Consider the following 17,755-nt stretch of genomic DNA (forward strand, 5'->3'; position numbering starts at 1 on the left):
TGAAGTTGCTTATCAGCTTAAGGAGATTTGGGGCTGAGACAATGGGATTTTCTAAATACACAATCATGTTATCTGCAAACAGGGACAATTTGACTTCCTCTTTTCCTAATTGAATACACTTTATTTCTTTCTCCTGCCTGATTGCCCTGGCCAGAATTTCCAACAATATGTTGAATAGGAGTGGTGAGAAAGGGCATCCCGGTCTTGCGCCAGTTTTCAAAGGGAATGCTTCCAATTTTTGCCCATTCAGTATGATATTGGCTGTGGATTTGTCATAAATAGCTCTTATTATTTTGAGATACGTCCCATCGATACCTAATTTATTGAGAGTTTTTAGCATGAAGGGCTGTTGAATTTTGTCAAAGGCCTTTTCTGCATCTATTGAGATAATCACGTGGCTTTTGTCTTTGGTGATATCACCACTTGGATTTCTAATGGGAAATTTTTTACCATAGCTAAATCCAATTCCTGGTCTCTCAGTCTTCTCTATTTCAGTAAACAGCAATTCCATTCCTCCAGTTGTTCAGGCCAAAAGTCTCAGTGATAGTTTTGACTCCTCTTTTTCTCTCATATCCCATGCATCTAATCTGGAAGGAAATACCTATAAAAATATATTCAAGATCTGACCACTCACTACCAATTCCCTGCCACTAGCTACCTGGTGGTACCATCATCTCTCACTTCAAATACTGTCAGTGGCTCCTATCTGGTCTCCGTGCTGCCACCCTTGTCTTCCTGTAGTCAGTTCTCAACACAGCAGACAAAGAAAACCTTCTAAAGCATCAATGGAATCTTGTCAAACCATCTAACGACTTCCCATCCTGTTCACTGTAATCCAAGGCCCTTCATGGGCTGACTCTCCTCACCTGTCTCTCTCAGACTTTGCCTTCTACTTTAACCCTGGCTCCCTGCACTCCAGGTACACTGGCCTCTTGCTCCCAGGCTTTTGGGCTTCATATCACTCTGCCTGTAATATTCTTTATCAATTGCCCAATTCCACCTCCTCAGGGAGGTCTCCTACGACTGCTCTATTTAAATACCACCCCCTGCCCCCATTGCACTCCCTACTCTCTCCCTCAATTTATTTCTTTTAAAAATACTTGTCACTATAATATCTTATTGATTGTCTACTACACTACAATGCAAGTTCCATTTGGACAGGAATTTTTTCTGTTTTGATCACCACTCTTCCCCTCATCTAGAGCACTGGCTGTAGATACTAATCCCTAGATAAATGATGTTTAGTAAATTGGCAAAAAAGTCCCAGTAATGCCTGACATATGCAAGGTTTAAATAAAAGAGTACACTCTTATATGCTGTGTTACTTTGGCAATATTTATCAAAATTTAAAATGCTGACCTGTTGATCTAACAATTTCTTGGCACCCTACAAATTAACACATGTATGCAAATATGCATACACATGTTTATCTGAAAACTTGTTTTTAACTATAAAAAAACTTAATAGTCATCTAAGATATATTGTTTGGTACTGATACAGAAAGTCTTCCACAATAGTTTGATTCCATCCTTGAAGAAAATACAGTGGATGCAGTATAGTATCCATACTATACATGTACATTAACATCAATTCATGATGTCTAGGACATACAAATGAGGAAATCAGGTACCAAAAGAGCGACTTGTTTTTCTGCCTTATTCCTTTGATATTATTTGAATGTTTATATTACTTTAAAAAAATTTAAAGATGTATTTTAAATGTGCAAAGAAAAAGCCAAATAATTTTCAGCATAATGTTGCTAGTGGCAAACTTTAGAAAACTGAACTGGGATTGGGCAAAACATTTGCTTCCTCTCTATGTAGGTATGTATGTACGTATGTATATGTGTATATTTCTATATACGTATGTATATTTTAGACACGAGGTCTCTGTCACCCAGGCTGGAGTGCAGTGGCATGATCGTAGCTCACTGCATCTGTGTACGGCTAGGCTCAAGCGATCCTCTGTGCCTTAGTCTCTCAAGTAGCTGGGACTAAAGGTCTGTGCCACCACACCCAGGTAATTTAAGGAATTTTTTTTTTTTTTTTTTTTTTTTTTTTTTATAGAGACAGGGTCTCACTATGTTGCCCATGGTGGCCTTGAGGCCCTGGCCTCAAGCAATCCTCCGGCCTCAAGCAATCCTCCGGCCTGGCCTTCCAAAGTGTTAGGATTACTGGTATGTGCCACTGCACCCAGCTCTCTTCCTTAACATTTTTATGTTATTTGAATTTGTTATCACAGTGAATAGGAGGTATAATTAAAAACACTAATCAGGATACTGTAATAAAATCTAAAGAATAATGAAAGGTAAAAAGGACATTTATTAGTTGATGAATACTATGTTGTAAATACGTATCTGTGGATTTTGAAATAAAAGGATTTTTATTTTATGGTTTTATGAGACAATAATAAGATCTATTTTCTTATTTTTGAAAGACAGTAGTCTATTTAAAGTATGAAAAACATTTACCTTTCCTATTCATGGCCACATAACGTTATATAATACTTGCTGAACACCAAGACAAGTGACTTCTCCTTCCAGCTAGTGCTGAGGGAAGCTGCTCTCTTACTGCACAGATGCCAGGAGGGAGACCTCGTGGAGAGCGCATGCTTTCACTTGTCAAGGGCAATGAGCATCCCCAAAGTACAGGTTATAGTATCTCACATACACCCAAACACACAGTTAATTATTTAAATAGTTTAAACCACAGGAATTGGCATGATTTTCAGTTTTTCTCATTTTATGAAAAAATTTTAAGAAATATTTTGACATTTACTAATCCCAGAAGGTAATTTTCCTTTGACTGGCTTTGAGGCTCATCGATTAGTAGCAGAACTGGTTGTGAAAAATAAGATAAAGGAAGAGGACAAGAATTATATTCTAATTCATTTCATTTGGTTCTCCAAGATTCCTTCAAACTAGTAATTCTTTATGTGTAATTTAAAACTCCTGACCATGGGAAGAGAAATCAAAGGAAAAGTGAAAAGAAAAAGATCATGAACCCCAAGGATGTAGTTTGAGGACGGATCCTCCCTTACTTCCATGGGAATGACAACACATAGTAATCTAAGTAAGGCTTATTGGTTGCCAACTAGGAGACTTCCTTTCTGGGAGCTTTCCTGAGAGCCAAATTTCAACATGGGGTACTAATTCCCTGAGTCTAGCTTTGTAAAGAAAGTCTTTCTACTCTTTCATTGGAAAGACATGAAAGAACAAGGGGGATAATTAACGAAATTTTAATTGGAATTTATTTCCTGATGAAGTATTAAAAACAAACAATTTATAGGTAACCAGAGTTTAGTTTTACTGAGCTCTTCTAAGCATTATAATATGTTACAAGCTTGTGAGTTGTCAAATTAGAACGAATAATTTAGTTCCTCTGACTTAAGTGCTTCAGAAGATAGGAGAATGAAGACATTTAATTTCTAGTCTCCACCTCTGAGATACATGTAATCTTTGCAAATATGAGTAATATACATGAAGTATTATATAGAGAAATGTCACAGTACACAATTAAATGCTAAATTAAAAGTGATGCAGAAAATAAATACTATGAGTCCTTACCTAATTACATTAATCTCTCTTTTATGCCTTGCTAATGTGCCACAGAGGTAAAATTGAGTATTTTCTTTTTGATTTGAAATATGTTGTTGGGAAGTTAAATAAATTTGAACTGTAGTACCAAAAAATCCTGATGTTTTGTTTTACCTAAGTTACCTGAGTAGCAGTGTGAATTATAATAATCTCTGGACATGACTTATTCCAGAAAATAAATAATATCCAATAAAGCAGAAGATCATGCAAACTAACTACTCATTTTCTTATATAAACTTTTTGGAGAATAAGTGGGCTTTGTGTGAAAGAAGTGGACATTCTTGGAAAATGCACATAAATAGCAAACTTAATACCATATATAAAAATGAAGTGGGAAATAGGTATTTTAAATGTACCTTAAAGAAATTATGACCTGTCACATTTCTACTACTGATAAATAGAAAAGCTTACAACCAATGCTCCTCGTGTACTTCTGCACCCTGCTCCAACCTTGATCCACAAAGTGTTTATTACATATTCAGTGCTTTATATGCACTGAATCCATTAATCCTTACAGGAGCCACTTGAAGTAAGAATTATTATTATCCTTATTTTATAGATAATGAAACTAAGACTTAGATTACATAACTTGCCAAAGGTTGACCAGTTAGTACTGGTAGCCAGGATTGTACCCTAGGCCATGTGGCTCCAGACATGCTCTGAACAGGTTACTGTGCTGTCTCTCCAAAGACAGAAGAAGCGTAGAGCCCATAAATGAAAAAAAAAAAGCCTTACAAAAAAACAAAACAGAATAAAAGTGTGGTTCCCAATGAATTATTAAAGACTTCATTGACAAGTACTTAATCAAATCTTTCTGAACTTCTCAGAATCTAAGATGATAAAATTTAAAGCACCCTTATTATTCTCCTTTACTTCAGAATGAAAATGAAGGACATACATAATAATCACAAAACTTCAGGTCAAGAGATTGTTTTGTTCTCTTGATTCTAAATTTCAGATGGCTATCCATTGCATATGCCATAAATTCCAAACTCCCATGCATGGCAAATAAAGGTCTCCTGACTGCATACATTATCGCTTAAACAATCCCTTCATCTTCACTTGCTATTGTTCTGCAGAGTATATTCAATTTCCCAGACATCCTGAACTTTCGTGCTTCTGCTATGTATTCTTCCTCTTCTCTAGGGCCAAATTCCTACTCATCTTCTGGAACTCATATCCCGTCTATCATCAACAATCCTCTCCAGGCACCAATGCCACTAATTTGTTTCCACCTGTAAACTTCCTCCTCTGGACTACAGTACCATGTCATTGGTCCTTTGTTTCCATTTACCACACAGCAGCCGGGGTGATCTTTCAAAAATGTGAAGCAAAATGTATCACTCTCCTTCTTAAAACCTTTCAATGGCTTTCCATTGTTCCATCATTCCTGCAAGGCTCCACATTTTTGGGCCTGCACCTTTTCCACTATTCTATTCATTCTCGCTAAATGACCTGTTTGTGTTCTTTATAAATGGCAAGCCTTCTCTACTCCATGCCCTTGCACTTGCCTTTCCCTCTGCCTGGGATTCTGTTTCCAACTCCACATGGCTGGGTCTTTCTTTTCCACTCCAGTGTCATGGTTCCAAAGAAGACTTCCATGATCACCTAAACTAACATGCTCTATACTTTACTCTTTCACATCATCCTATTTATTTCCTTCAAAGCATCCATCGCAGTCTGTAATTATCTTGTTTAGTTACTTGTTTACTTTCTTTTACTCTGTATTAGTTTTCTATTGTTGATGTAACAAATTAACATACCCCTAAGAGGCTTAAAATAGCATACATTTATTATTTCACAATTAGATGCCCAATATGGGTCTCACTGGACTAAAATCAAGGTGTTGGCAGAACTGTGTTCTTTCTGGAGACTCTAGGGGAAAATCCACTTTCCTGCCTTTTCCAGCTTGTAGAGGCTGCTGCATTCCTTGGCACATGGCCCCTTCCATCTTCAAAGCCAGAAATGGCCAGTTGAAACTTTCTCACGTCGCATCATTCTGACACTGACCCTTCTTCAAACTCCAGCTTCCACTTTTAACATTGCATTTTGCCTAGCCACGTAACCCGAAGTAATCTCCCTATTCCTTTGCTACTTAATAATCCTTTGTTAAGTAATGTAACATATTCACAGGTTTTAGGGATTAGGACATAGACATATTTGGGAGGCCACTATCCTACCTACCACACTCCCCCACCAAAATGTAAGCTCCATGAGGGCAAGGACATCATTTTGTTCCCCCCGTAGTCTAAATTCCAAGCTTTATAGTGCATAACAAGGGAATATAAGACATCTGTTGAACTAATGAACAAACTAAAACACTGCTGCTTTATTGATGCTCTTCTTGACCTTTCCTGACTCTTGTTCTTTGTGCTTTTGTATTATTTTTTATTCCGCTACAATAGTGACTGTATCCCATCATGTTTACATTATCTTCCCATCTATCATTAGGTCTTTGGTCAAGTGTTCAGTGTTCTGATCATGTGTCAGTAAAGGATTAAGTGCTATGAAAAATGTATTGACTTAATGAATTTTAAAATGAAAGGGACATAAAGTTTCAAAAAGTTTATGTTAATGATTTGGTAATTGTTTTTATGGCTTCCTAATCAAATTTGGAGTATTCTGATAATGTGTCAATAAAGGGTTATCCTGCTGTGAAATATGTGTTTATTTAATGAATTTTAAGCCTGGTAAGCATCTGAAGATATGTCTCAGCTTCGTATTTTAAACTTGAGAAAACTGAAACCCAAAGAAGCTAAGTAATTTATCTAGTTATACAAAAATTGTGAGCCGGCACTAATTCCAGTTAACTTTGTATAAAACCTACCTCTTAAGGTTACCATGAAGATTCCGTGAATGCATTTAAAAGCACATAAACACAGTGCCCAGCACATAGCAGTGCTCTATAGTGGGGGCACAGATGCTTTATTGGCATGATCATTATTCTAAACATTACATATTGCCCACTTATCAACAACAAAATGCAAAATAGTTAATAATTGCTGAATCAAAGAATGATTTTAAAAGTAACATGGCTAAATAATTTTTAACATGCGAATTGCTTTCCTACTTTTATTTTTATAGAAAAAAGTAGGTAAAGAAAAATAAAGTAGGGCATGCATATTACACTGATCTTTATCATGGAGTCTTCTTTAACTTATTTGAACTAAAAGCAATTTCTTGCCTCCATTATTGTCTTTCCAGCAAGGTCAAAACCATTTTTATAATAATACTAAGGCAATACTTGCCCTTTTCACTTCTTTGGCATTTGCACTGATGATACAAAGACAATGGTAGGTCAAACTGTTGGCATCTTAGCACTTACCAAGGCAGCAGCAGCAAACTATATCCTTGCAGCCCTCACTGCCACTCATTTCCAGTTAAAAAATTTGCCAGTTTCACTGAAGTACATCCTTGATGAAGTAGTGAAAATTATTTTAATAAGTTTTGACCCTGTAGTGTATGTCTCTTTAGTGTTCTGTACAACAAAATGGGATGTATACACAAAACACTTCTGCTGGACATCAAAGTATAACAGATGTCTTATGGAAAATCACTCCTGGAATTGTTTAAGTTGCTACCGAACTAGCTGCTTTTTTCATGGTACATCGATTTAACTTGAAAGAATAACCAACTGACAAACAATCGTTATTCAGGTTTGAGTATTTGGCAGATATTTTCTCAAAAATAAACCAAATAAGCCTGTCATTTAAGGAAAACAAATTGGCCAAATTTGTTGCCAATAAAATTTGAGCTTTCAGATGTAAATGAGAATTTTGGAAAACATGTTAACTGCAGCTGAGTTGAATTTTGCAATTTCCTGATTTTGAAGACTCTTCTGAAGAGACTGGTGCTGTTATTAGTGATTTTTTGATTGGGTAAAATGGAATGTGTCAACATTTGGAAGATCTGGACAATTCAGTGAACCAATATCTTCCAAATAACTAATGCATGATGTTGCAAATTAATAAGTGGGTAAAAGGCACACTCAAAGTTCAAGAGAGCAGTGATTTTTTAATGTAACAAACTATAAAATTCATTGATATGGTTTCATATTTTACATCACAACTAAACTTTAAGAAACTGCTACTTGGTGAGTTTTGGTATAGTAATCAAAGAATATCCACAATTATCTACAAAGGCTAATTCCAACTACGTATCTATGTGAGGTTAGGTTTTAATACAGTTCAACACATTGCAACAGCTAGAATGTAGAAGCAGATACGAGAATTCAACTGCCTTCTATTAACCCACACATTAAAGAGATTTGTAAATATGTAAAACAATGCCACTCTTTTTAAAAAATACAGTTGTTCCCCAAAGATATTTTATGTTAGCATGTAGTAACTTTATTATTAAGAATAAATATTTAAAATTTTTCTATTTTTAATGCTGTAAATATCAATAAATACAACCCACATAGTCAAAAGCACTCTGGGGCCGTAAATCACTTTTAAATGAAGGGTTCCTGAGACAAGCATCTTTCGAGAATTGTAGAATTTAATAAGGTTAGCCACTAATCAAATGTATCTATTCACACTGAATTAAAAAAAAATTGAGACAGGGTATTGTGCTCTGTTGCTCACACTGCAGTGCAGTGGCATGATCACAGCTCATTGCAGCCTCAACCTTCCAGGCTCAAGTGATCCTTCTTCCTCAGCTTCCTGTGTAGCTAGGACCACAGGCACACAACACCACACCTGGCTAATTTTTAAATTTTCTGTAGAGACAGGGTTTTGCCATGTTGCCCAGGCTAGTCTCAAACTCCTGGGCTTAAGCAATCCACCTGCCTTGGCCTCCCAAACTGCTAGGATTATAGGTGTGAGCCACCATGTCTATCCTTAAATTAGTTAATTAAATTTCTAAATAAAATATAAAATTAAATTCCTCATTCATACATCATACATTTCAAGTGCTCAAATAACCACAGGTAGCCAGTGGCTATTAGATAAAATAGAGAACATGTCTTTCATCCAAGAAAGTTTTACTGGACAGTGTTGGTCTATAGTATATTCTGAAGGTCGTTATTAGCACTTACTAAGTATCACTGGTATTATTCTTTCAGTATTTTATCATATCTGTGTTAACTCCTTAAAAAGAACATATGCTTTTTGAGGGCAGGAACCAGAATACTGATATCTGTATCCACATACACACGATATTTCAATATATTCCTTTCTAAATTTACAACCACCGAGTCTCCACCTTTTCTGTTCTTATGTGTTTAAAATAAACTATTTTGTCAACAAATTAGTGTTTATGTTGCTTCATTTCATGTTTTCATAAAGATTTAAAGACAAACCTTTTATCTGTTAGTTATACTACGTAGGTCTTACAGTTATAATTAAGAATTTTCAAGTTTTCCTATGAGTTCTGTACACCTGTTGAAAGTAATGTTTTCATTAAAGTATTAAAATTATTCCATTAGATTATATCCATAAATAATAAAATGATTAAATTTATCTTGAATTAGTAGCACCTAGGTTCAGAGGATTTTATTTTCTGTATGGCCTTTGTAGAGTTTCTAACTTTTTGAAGTGTGATTTGATAATCCTTATATCCCACTAAAAGTAGGATGTGGAGTTTAAAAAAGCTTATTAAAACTAAAATTTAAAATAAATTTTGTTTATGCTTCTGAGATTTTTACATACTAGGATCCCTGCGACATACTCCGGGATGTCAAAATACTAGGCATGTCCTGTAGTGATATATCTGCCCTCTATTACTCCTCATACAATAGGGATTTATAATATAATGAATGATTGCTTCTTGGCCTTTTGGCTAAGATCAAGTGTACAGTATAATGAATGCTGCTTCTTATTTCCAGTTTAGTTTAAGGCAATGCTCCCTGGCAGGCAAGGCCACATTTATAGGAAGGAAAATAACAGGAGAGGTATGTGGACTTCTGGTCAGGCACTTTTCTGGTCAACAACCAAGATATGTACCTGGAACTCGGTGGGAGATAAGCTGCTTATATACACACCCAAGCTCTCTGCCAATTTAGGGTTGTGGATCAACCCCTCCACATACCCCAATGGATTCCTTTTGGAAACAAGAAAATTTTTCCTTTTAAATTTTTGTTCTGGGTGAAAGAACCAGAAACATGATCCATAAAACAAATACACTCTTTGTACTGATTTAAGCAGTACTGATTTGGGCCTTACAAAATCATCGCTCCATGCAAAAAGACTGTATACTGTAAGCTGAATCATAGGATTTTATTTCTTTAATGAAAGTAAATAAAAATAACTGCTATTTGGAGATATACCTAATGCTAAATGACGAGTTAATGGGTGCAGGAAATCAACATGGCACATGGATACATATGTAACAAACCTGCACATTGTGCACATGTACCCTAAAACCTAAAGTATAATAAAAAAAAAACTGCTATTTAAATGAAGTAATTTTTGTAAATTGTAAACTTTATATTACACTAGCTTCTAAAGCCTGTTTTCAATTTTGTCTTGCTATGTAAGTTCATTCTAAACAATTTTGTTTCTGTAGCTAAAAAGGCTTATAATCTAAATATATTTCCATAGACTGATTGATTTCCTATATAAATTATGTGTGTAAATGTGTAGCAATTTATTTCCAAAGTAACATTAATCTTAAGCTAAGCCTAAAAATTTTACATTATATTAGCAGTGGTAGAAATTGTTTTTGTTAAAGTAAATTCAAAGTTCATAGTTCAAATAGGTTTACATTTTAACATGGCAAAATCAGGAAATTTAGATAAGGGCCATATTACTAAGTAACTATTAAACTGAAAAAAGACAATACTTAATAAGTTCTAGTCATGTCTGCAGGTAGTAGCAGTCTAAGATGCTAAGTTTAAAGGCAGTGTTTGGTTTGCAAAAGGAAGCAGTTTCTCGTATTTTCCTCACATATAATGAGAGAATAATAACTATTTATAAGATTTTTTAAAGACTGAATGAGCAATTTATATAAACTGCCTATCTCAGTAACTAATTAACAGATGACCCTATAAACCACCCCCACACATAGTTTCCCCAGTACACAAACACACACAGTTTACCCTGAATTCATTCTAACAGTCTATACCTTAACCAGTATTAAATCTTAAACTGCATACGATTACAAACATCATTTAGAAGTTTAATAAGAAATTTAAAAGATTTATATTTCAAAATCATATGCAATTACATACAAAGAACATAAAAAACAGAATGTCAGAATCTTATATCAATCCTTCCCTCAAGTAAAAGTTCTGCCTATGGCTGGGCGTGGTGGCTCACGCATAATCCCACCACTTTGGGAGGCCAAGGCAGGTGGATCACCTGAGGTCAGGAGTTCAAGACCAGCCTGTCCAACATGGTGAAACCCTGTCTCTGCTAGAAATACAAAAATTATCCAGGCATGGTGGCAGGCTCCTGTAATCCCAGCTACTCGGGAGACTGAGGCAGGAGAATCGCTTGAACCCGGGAGGCGGAGGTTGCAGTCAGCCGAGATCATGCCACTCCAGCCTGGGGGACAAGAGTGAGACTTCGTCTCAAAAAAAAGTTCTGCCTGTAAGTATTCACAACAGATTCACTGGCCATTTTTTTTTTAACTTTTAAATTCAGGGGTACAAGTGCAGGTTTGTTACATAGTTAAACTTGTGTCATGAGGGTTTGTTGTGCAGATTATTTCATCACCCAGATATTAGGCCCAGTAACCATTAGTTATTTTTTCTGATCCTCTCCTTCCACCCTCCACCACTGGTAGGCCCCAGTGTCTGTTGTTCCCCTCTGTGTGCCCATGTGTTCTCATCATTTAGTTCCTACTTACATGTGAGAACATGCAGTATGCCTGTGTTAGTTTGCTAAGGATAATGGCCTCCGAAACCCTACAAGCCAGAAGAGATTGGGAGTCAATATTCGACACTCTTAAATAAATTCTAACCCAGAATTTCATATTTAGCCAAACTAAGCTTCATAAGTGAAGGAGAAATAAGATCCTTTTCAGACAAGCAAATGCTGAATTTGTTACCACCGCATCTGCCTTACAAGAGCTCCTAAAGGAAACATTAAATAGGGAAAGGAAAGACCGTTACCAGATACTACAAAATCATACTGAAGTACACAGACCATTGGCACTATAAAGTCAACTACATAAACAAGTCTGCAAAGTAACCAGCTAACATCATTATGACAGCACCAAATCCACACATATCACTATTAACCTTAAATGTAAATGGGCTCAATGACCCAATTAAAAGACACAGGATGGCAAATTGGATAAAGAACCAAGAACCATTGGTATGCTGTATTCAAGGGATCCATCTCACATGCAGTGACACACATAGGCTCAAAATAAAGGGAATGAGGAAAATCTACCAAGCAAATGGAAAACAAAACAAAACAAAAAGCAGGGGTTGCAATTCTAGTTTCTGACAAAACAGACTTTCAATCAAACAAAGATTTAAAAAAGACAAAGATGGGCATTATACAATGGCAAACATTTACATTCAACAAGATCAAACTATCCTAAATATGTATGTACCCAACACAGGAGCACCCAGATTCATAAAGTAACTTCTTAAGAGACCTTCAAAGAGACTGAGACTCTCACACAATAATAGTGGGAAACTTAACACTCTACTCACAATATGAGATCACTGAGACAGAAAATTAACGAAGATATTCAGGACCTGAACTCAACACTGGATCAAATGGACCTGATAGATATTTACAGAACTGTCCACCCAAAAACAACAGAATGTACATTCTTTTCATTGCCACATGGCCCTTTCTCTCTAAAACTGCTCACATAATTGGAAGTAAAACCCTCCTCAGCAAATGTAAAAGAACTGAAATCTTAACAGTCTCTTGGACCACAGTGCAATCAAATTCAAAAACAAGACTAAGAAATTCACTCACTCATACAATTACATGGAAACTGAATAACTTACTCCTGAATGACTTTTGGGTAAATAATGAAATTAAGGATGAAATCAGAAAGTTCTTTAAAACTAATGGGAACAAAGAGACAATGTACCAGAATCTCTGGGATGCAGCTAAGGCAGTGTTAAGAGGGAGATTTATAGCAACAAATGCCCACATCAAAAAGAGAGAGAGATCTCAATTTAGCAACCTGACATCACAACTAAAATAACTAGATAATCAAGAGAAAACAAATCTCAAAGCTAGCAAAAGATAAGAAATAACCAAAATCAGAGCTGAACTGAAGGAGACAGAGACAAGAAAAACCATTCAAAAGATCAACGAATCCAGGAGCTAGTTTTTTTGAAAAAAATTAATAAAACAGACAGCTAGCTAGACAAATAAAGAAGAAAAGACCAAAAATTCAAATAAACACAATCAGAAACAACAACAAGGGGGATATTACCACTGACCCCACAGAAATACAATCAATCATTAGAGATTCATTGCCTTTTTTTTTCTGAGATGGAGTCTTGCTCAGTTGCCCAGGCTGGAGTGCAGTGGCGCAATCTCGGCTCACTGCAAGCCCCACCTCCTGGGTTCATGCCATTCTCCTGCCTCAGCCTCCCAAGCAGCTGAGACTAAAGGCGCCTGCCAACACATCCAGCTAATTTTTTTGTTTGTATTTTTAGTAGAGACGGGGTTTCACCATGTTAGCCAGGATGGTCTGGATCTCCTGACCTCGTGATCCACCCACCTCGGCCTCCCAAAGTGCTGGGATTACAGGCGTGAGCCACCGTGCCCGTCCAAGATTCATTGCCTTTTAAAGCAATCAGTATGTCTTAGACGGAGGAAAGGGAAGAAGAAATACAAGGGAGGTGGGGGGAGAGAAACAGAGTGAGTCATAATATAGTTTGAGCCCTGGTATCAACCAGGGCTCACTGAAGCTATCATTTTTTATACTTTTCAGTCCTTCCCTTTTTTGGCTTATACCTACTAACTGAGTTGGAGTTCCAAAACAAATGATTAATTTTGAATAATTCACAAATTATGGCTAAGAATACGGCAATTAGAAGAAAGGTTTTATTTCCACCATGCCTGGTAGAATTCTTTAGTAAGTGGTGGCTTTAGCATTTATACCCAGGATACTGACTCTAGAGCTTGTGCCCTTTATCACAATGCTGTAGTAAATGCTAGCACTATTACACGTCTTTGAAATGTAACAATGGATTTTTTTTCTGAATTATGACAAGCTTGCACACACCTATATGCATCTGGGTTTTTTTTTAACATATTTTGATATCTTGTAAAGAGAACCCAAGAAGTAAGAGAGACTACAATGATGCAAATGGTATATTCCTATTCTTAATAATTTAGATAAAAAAAAAATTTAAGAAGAAATTATTTCTTTTCCTACAAAGCTGTCTTCTATATTCATGGGAAGAGGTATACAACTCAAAATCTACTGCTTCAGTTATACAGAAAAACAACACCCTGAAATTGTATTTTACATATGTCTCTGATCCAGATCAATGGGAGTACCATCCAAAGCATGACTATGGAAACAGAACTAGGGATCTATGTTATATAATCTTGCCTTTTTGAGAATAGAGGCTCACCTATGAGAGGTGTTTGTTTAGGTAGAGGGTAGATCAACTCAAACTACAGATTTCTGTTGTAGAAGGCACTATACAATCTGGCACTAGATTTTCCAGGCATCCATCCAATTACTCACAAACAGGATATGGGTGGGATTAGCTTGTGTACTAGGAACAGTCAGATCACAGGATGTCCCCAGTTGGAAAACCTAAACAACATGAGAGTTCTCTGTACTACTCCAGGGTTATAAAGTTAGACTGACTCTATAATCAGAATGTCCTATTATTCTACAGACTTTAGAGTGAAGTTACCGATACAAAACCGTCTTTTGAGAAAAGTGTCTGAGAAGACCAAAATGAACTACGAGTCAATGAATATCTACAGAAGTTCTCTAAACTGTCCTCTTTTCCCCAAGTATCTCTTAACTAAGAATAGCTGGCAACCTGAGTCATGGGGGTGGGATGAGGGTAGGGGGCAGAGTAATGTCTTCTCTAGGTCACATACTTTGTATTCAGCTTATAGCTTGAATCTTCAGATTGGCAACAAGTGCAACATTGGCAAATCTTACAATTCCCTCGCAATTTGCAAGTTACAAAGCACTTTAACCAGAACATCCTTAGAACAATATACTATAACATTGGTAGAGTTGGTATTATCATCACTTTTTAAGGAAAAGATACAGGAAGCTTAGTAAAGTTAAGCAAACTATTCAAATTCACACAGAGAGTAATTAGAAGAAAAGGATTAAAAACAGGTCTCTAGAGTTCTCTCCAAGGTACCATGGTACTCCAGAAATAAATTATTGCAGAGTTCTTTGAATATATCATCACACTTCATTTTTATAAAACATTTGGGCCATTTATATGTATGCATATACAACTGATACTTTCAACAATTATACCATCCTTTCATAAACACTTGTACTCCAACTTTTTAATAAATGAGGTCAGGTCTAGAAAAATATACCCTTAAGTTCTACCAAAATATAGACGGCTACACAATAATTTCTCAGACTTGAAAAATAAAACAAGAGGAAATCAAGAGAAAAATTAGGTTTCAAGCCAGATAGTTTAAAAACTTAAAAATGGGTGTAATTTACATAATTCAAAATTTGTGGGTGACTAATGCTACAGATCACAACTGAGTAAATGGGTCCAGTGATGAATTAGTCTAGGAAGTTTTTCATGTTGAGAAATGTGGTTAATTTTGGATTTTTTAATAAAGAACTTCTCGGGTTTATTGTAGAATATATACATAGTAATTTTTACTTTTATTTCTCTAAACTTTATTGTCTATGAGGCCTGATTTTCTCTGCCACAGTTTTCCCAACCACATTCTTTTTAGAAACATTACCTCCTGGCTGGTTAGGGAAAACTGAATTGCGATTATTAAGATGCATCTTAGTAAATCTTGAGAATACTTGAGAGTCCTACCAAATGACAATGCTCTGAATCCATGAGAACTAACAGTGGAAACTCATTAAGTAATGGTTTACTCAAAATTTTAAAAATGCTTTCCTAGATTTCTTTTTATTCTCAAATAAAAAGGCTGTCTAACTCAAATTCAATTGATTCAAATTCGTGGTTTTCTGGTCTTTGTATTTAAAATTAGTAAAGATTTAATGAAATACCAAATACGCACCTCTTCTTTTTATGGATATATTGGCTATCCCAAATTTCTTCAGGAGTTCTAACATTCTTCCCAGAGTAACAACTGCTGAATGTTAACCTACCAAATGTTTTCAAATTTTCTGTAAGAAAAGAGTTTTTTTCCCATTTAAAAAAACCTTGATTGTGTTTATTTTATAGGATAGCTTGAAATGGAAGGCTGATGCTCCACTTAAGGATCGTACTCTGTCTATACTGACTGTTTTGTTTATAGCCTGTACCAAGGTTATTCTTATTAAGCATAAAATGCTGATTCATCAGGCTGAAAATGTAAAATAAGGCAATAAAATATCAAGATTTGGTAAACCACTTAAAAGAGAAAAACCTATGCAATATATTATATCAACAAACCACACGTCAGAAATTCTCACCTAAGGAAAATAAGGTACATCTGAGCAGCATAAATGTTCTAACACTAGTTTAGCAAACTATGAGCTGTCAAGTTCCAATAACCTATTATTCACACCTCTTCAATCACTTCCACAGAGTTGATTATAAATAGCCTCATACATTTTTAAATAAGGTCATTCTGAAATGAAACAAAGAAGGTAGTAAACATTTTTGTACATAAGGGACTCAAATCCTAACGTACAACAGAACTGTGTACTACTCAAATATTCAATATAAAGAAAAGTAACAAAACCTTTTCTTAACTATGTCAAGTATGCACTATATGTAGATTCAATGGAATACCTAAATTGCAGCACCATTTAAATATAGCAGCTTAAATAAAATATCATCCCCAGTAAGTTTCACTCATATTACTAAGCCTTTGGGCATTATTCATGATATAGTAAAATATAATAATCAATTTGTTGATCTAGCTGGAACAATGTTATGCAAAGTCATGATGAAAAGACTAGTCTACAAAAAAAAATTTATAGTCTCACTGATGATGGCACTGGTTTGCAATAACTCCATAAAGCTGATGGTATAAATGCATTTCTTCAAAGTGAATTTACATAAACACATATTAGAGAAAATGTAAAATGTTGTAATGAAATGGAAGAACATTTTTCAAAACAATTAAGTTAAAATTGAGTATAATTGGGTAAAGTACCATTTAGTAGGCAAGGGTCAAAAACAAGCTGAAATCAACCAAACAAAAGAAAAACAACAACAAAAAGCAAATATTTGGCTTTGTATGAAGTGTACTTTCTAAAAATTGATCAATACAGAATCTCTAAGAAACATATAAACTATCCTTATTATTCTGGAGTTGTTTTCTATCATGACAGCATATCTGTTGAAATTAGAGTAGCATACTCCTAAAATTTCTCTTTTAAGAACTAGGCCTGAAGAACAACTGATAACAAGTAGCTACAATTACAGCTGCTTTTAACTATTTAAAAATTTCTAATGAAGGTTTCAAACTAAAAACCCTGAAGTTTTCCAGATGAATAAACTTGCTATATAGCCAACTTTTCTCATTTTTTCCTACAACTGGCTGCTTATAGATAACTCAAGAGATAATACGTTACATTTGGGAAGAGGTAAATTAGAGGTTTTGACTAATTGCTTAAACACTGATCCTCATGCATTTACATTATATAGTAACACCTTTTGGGAGTATACCTATTGCATAAACCTTTGTTACTGGAATTTGAAAATAGAAAAGAAGTTGGACACATGCATGATATTAACAAGTTTCACAATCCTTTAAAAAATTACATGCAAGTCCCAATTTCTACTTAATCATTTCCTTCACCTGGTTGTAGAAATGTTTACTTAAAAACATTTACTGCACACAAAAAATTAGTCACCTCTGTTCTGTTTTCCATAAGACATACTTTTTAAACAAAAGCTTTTAGTTAATTGTGGTAAATTAAATATCTTCTGACAAGGTGAGTATAACAGAAAATGGTTGACCATAGAGAAAACCATGAGACTAATTTGCCCACATTCCAGAAGAGCTGCATGAAGATTTCTGAAATGTGGGCGTTGTTATCCATAACAAGCACTTCTAATTTTACACTCCTATGCCACAGTCATCAATATTTTATTGGAAG

General features: G+C 35.3%; 1 protein-coding gene across 18 annotated transcripts in view; it reads right to left on the bottom strand.

Annotated features, from left to right (window-relative positions):
- Positions 1-17,755, bottom strand: part of ZEB1 (zinc finger E-box binding homeobox 1) — a 216,698-nt gene that overhangs the window by 95,865 nt on the left and 103,078 nt on the right. The window contains exon 1 of one of the 18 annotated variants that reach the window (XM_030798919.1): positions 15,721-16,058. The exons of the other annotated variants lie outside the window; for them this stretch is intronic. Within the exon in view, the coding sequence (XP_030654779.1) occupies positions 15,721-15,775 (55 nt within the window). The 5' untranslated portion in view covers positions 15,776-16,058. Of the gene's footprint in view, positions 1-15,720; positions 16,059-17,755 lie in introns of those variants that run through there. 18 annotated transcript variants of the gene reach the window in all.

The sequence above is a fragment of the Nomascus leucogenys genome, chromosome 18 (assembly GCF_006542625.1).
Source record: "Nomascus leucogenys isolate Asia chromosome 18, Asia_NLE_v1, whole genome shotgun sequence".
NCBI classification, from domain to species: domain Eukaryota; kingdom Metazoa; phylum Chordata; class Mammalia; order Primates; family Hylobatidae; genus Nomascus; species Nomascus leucogenys.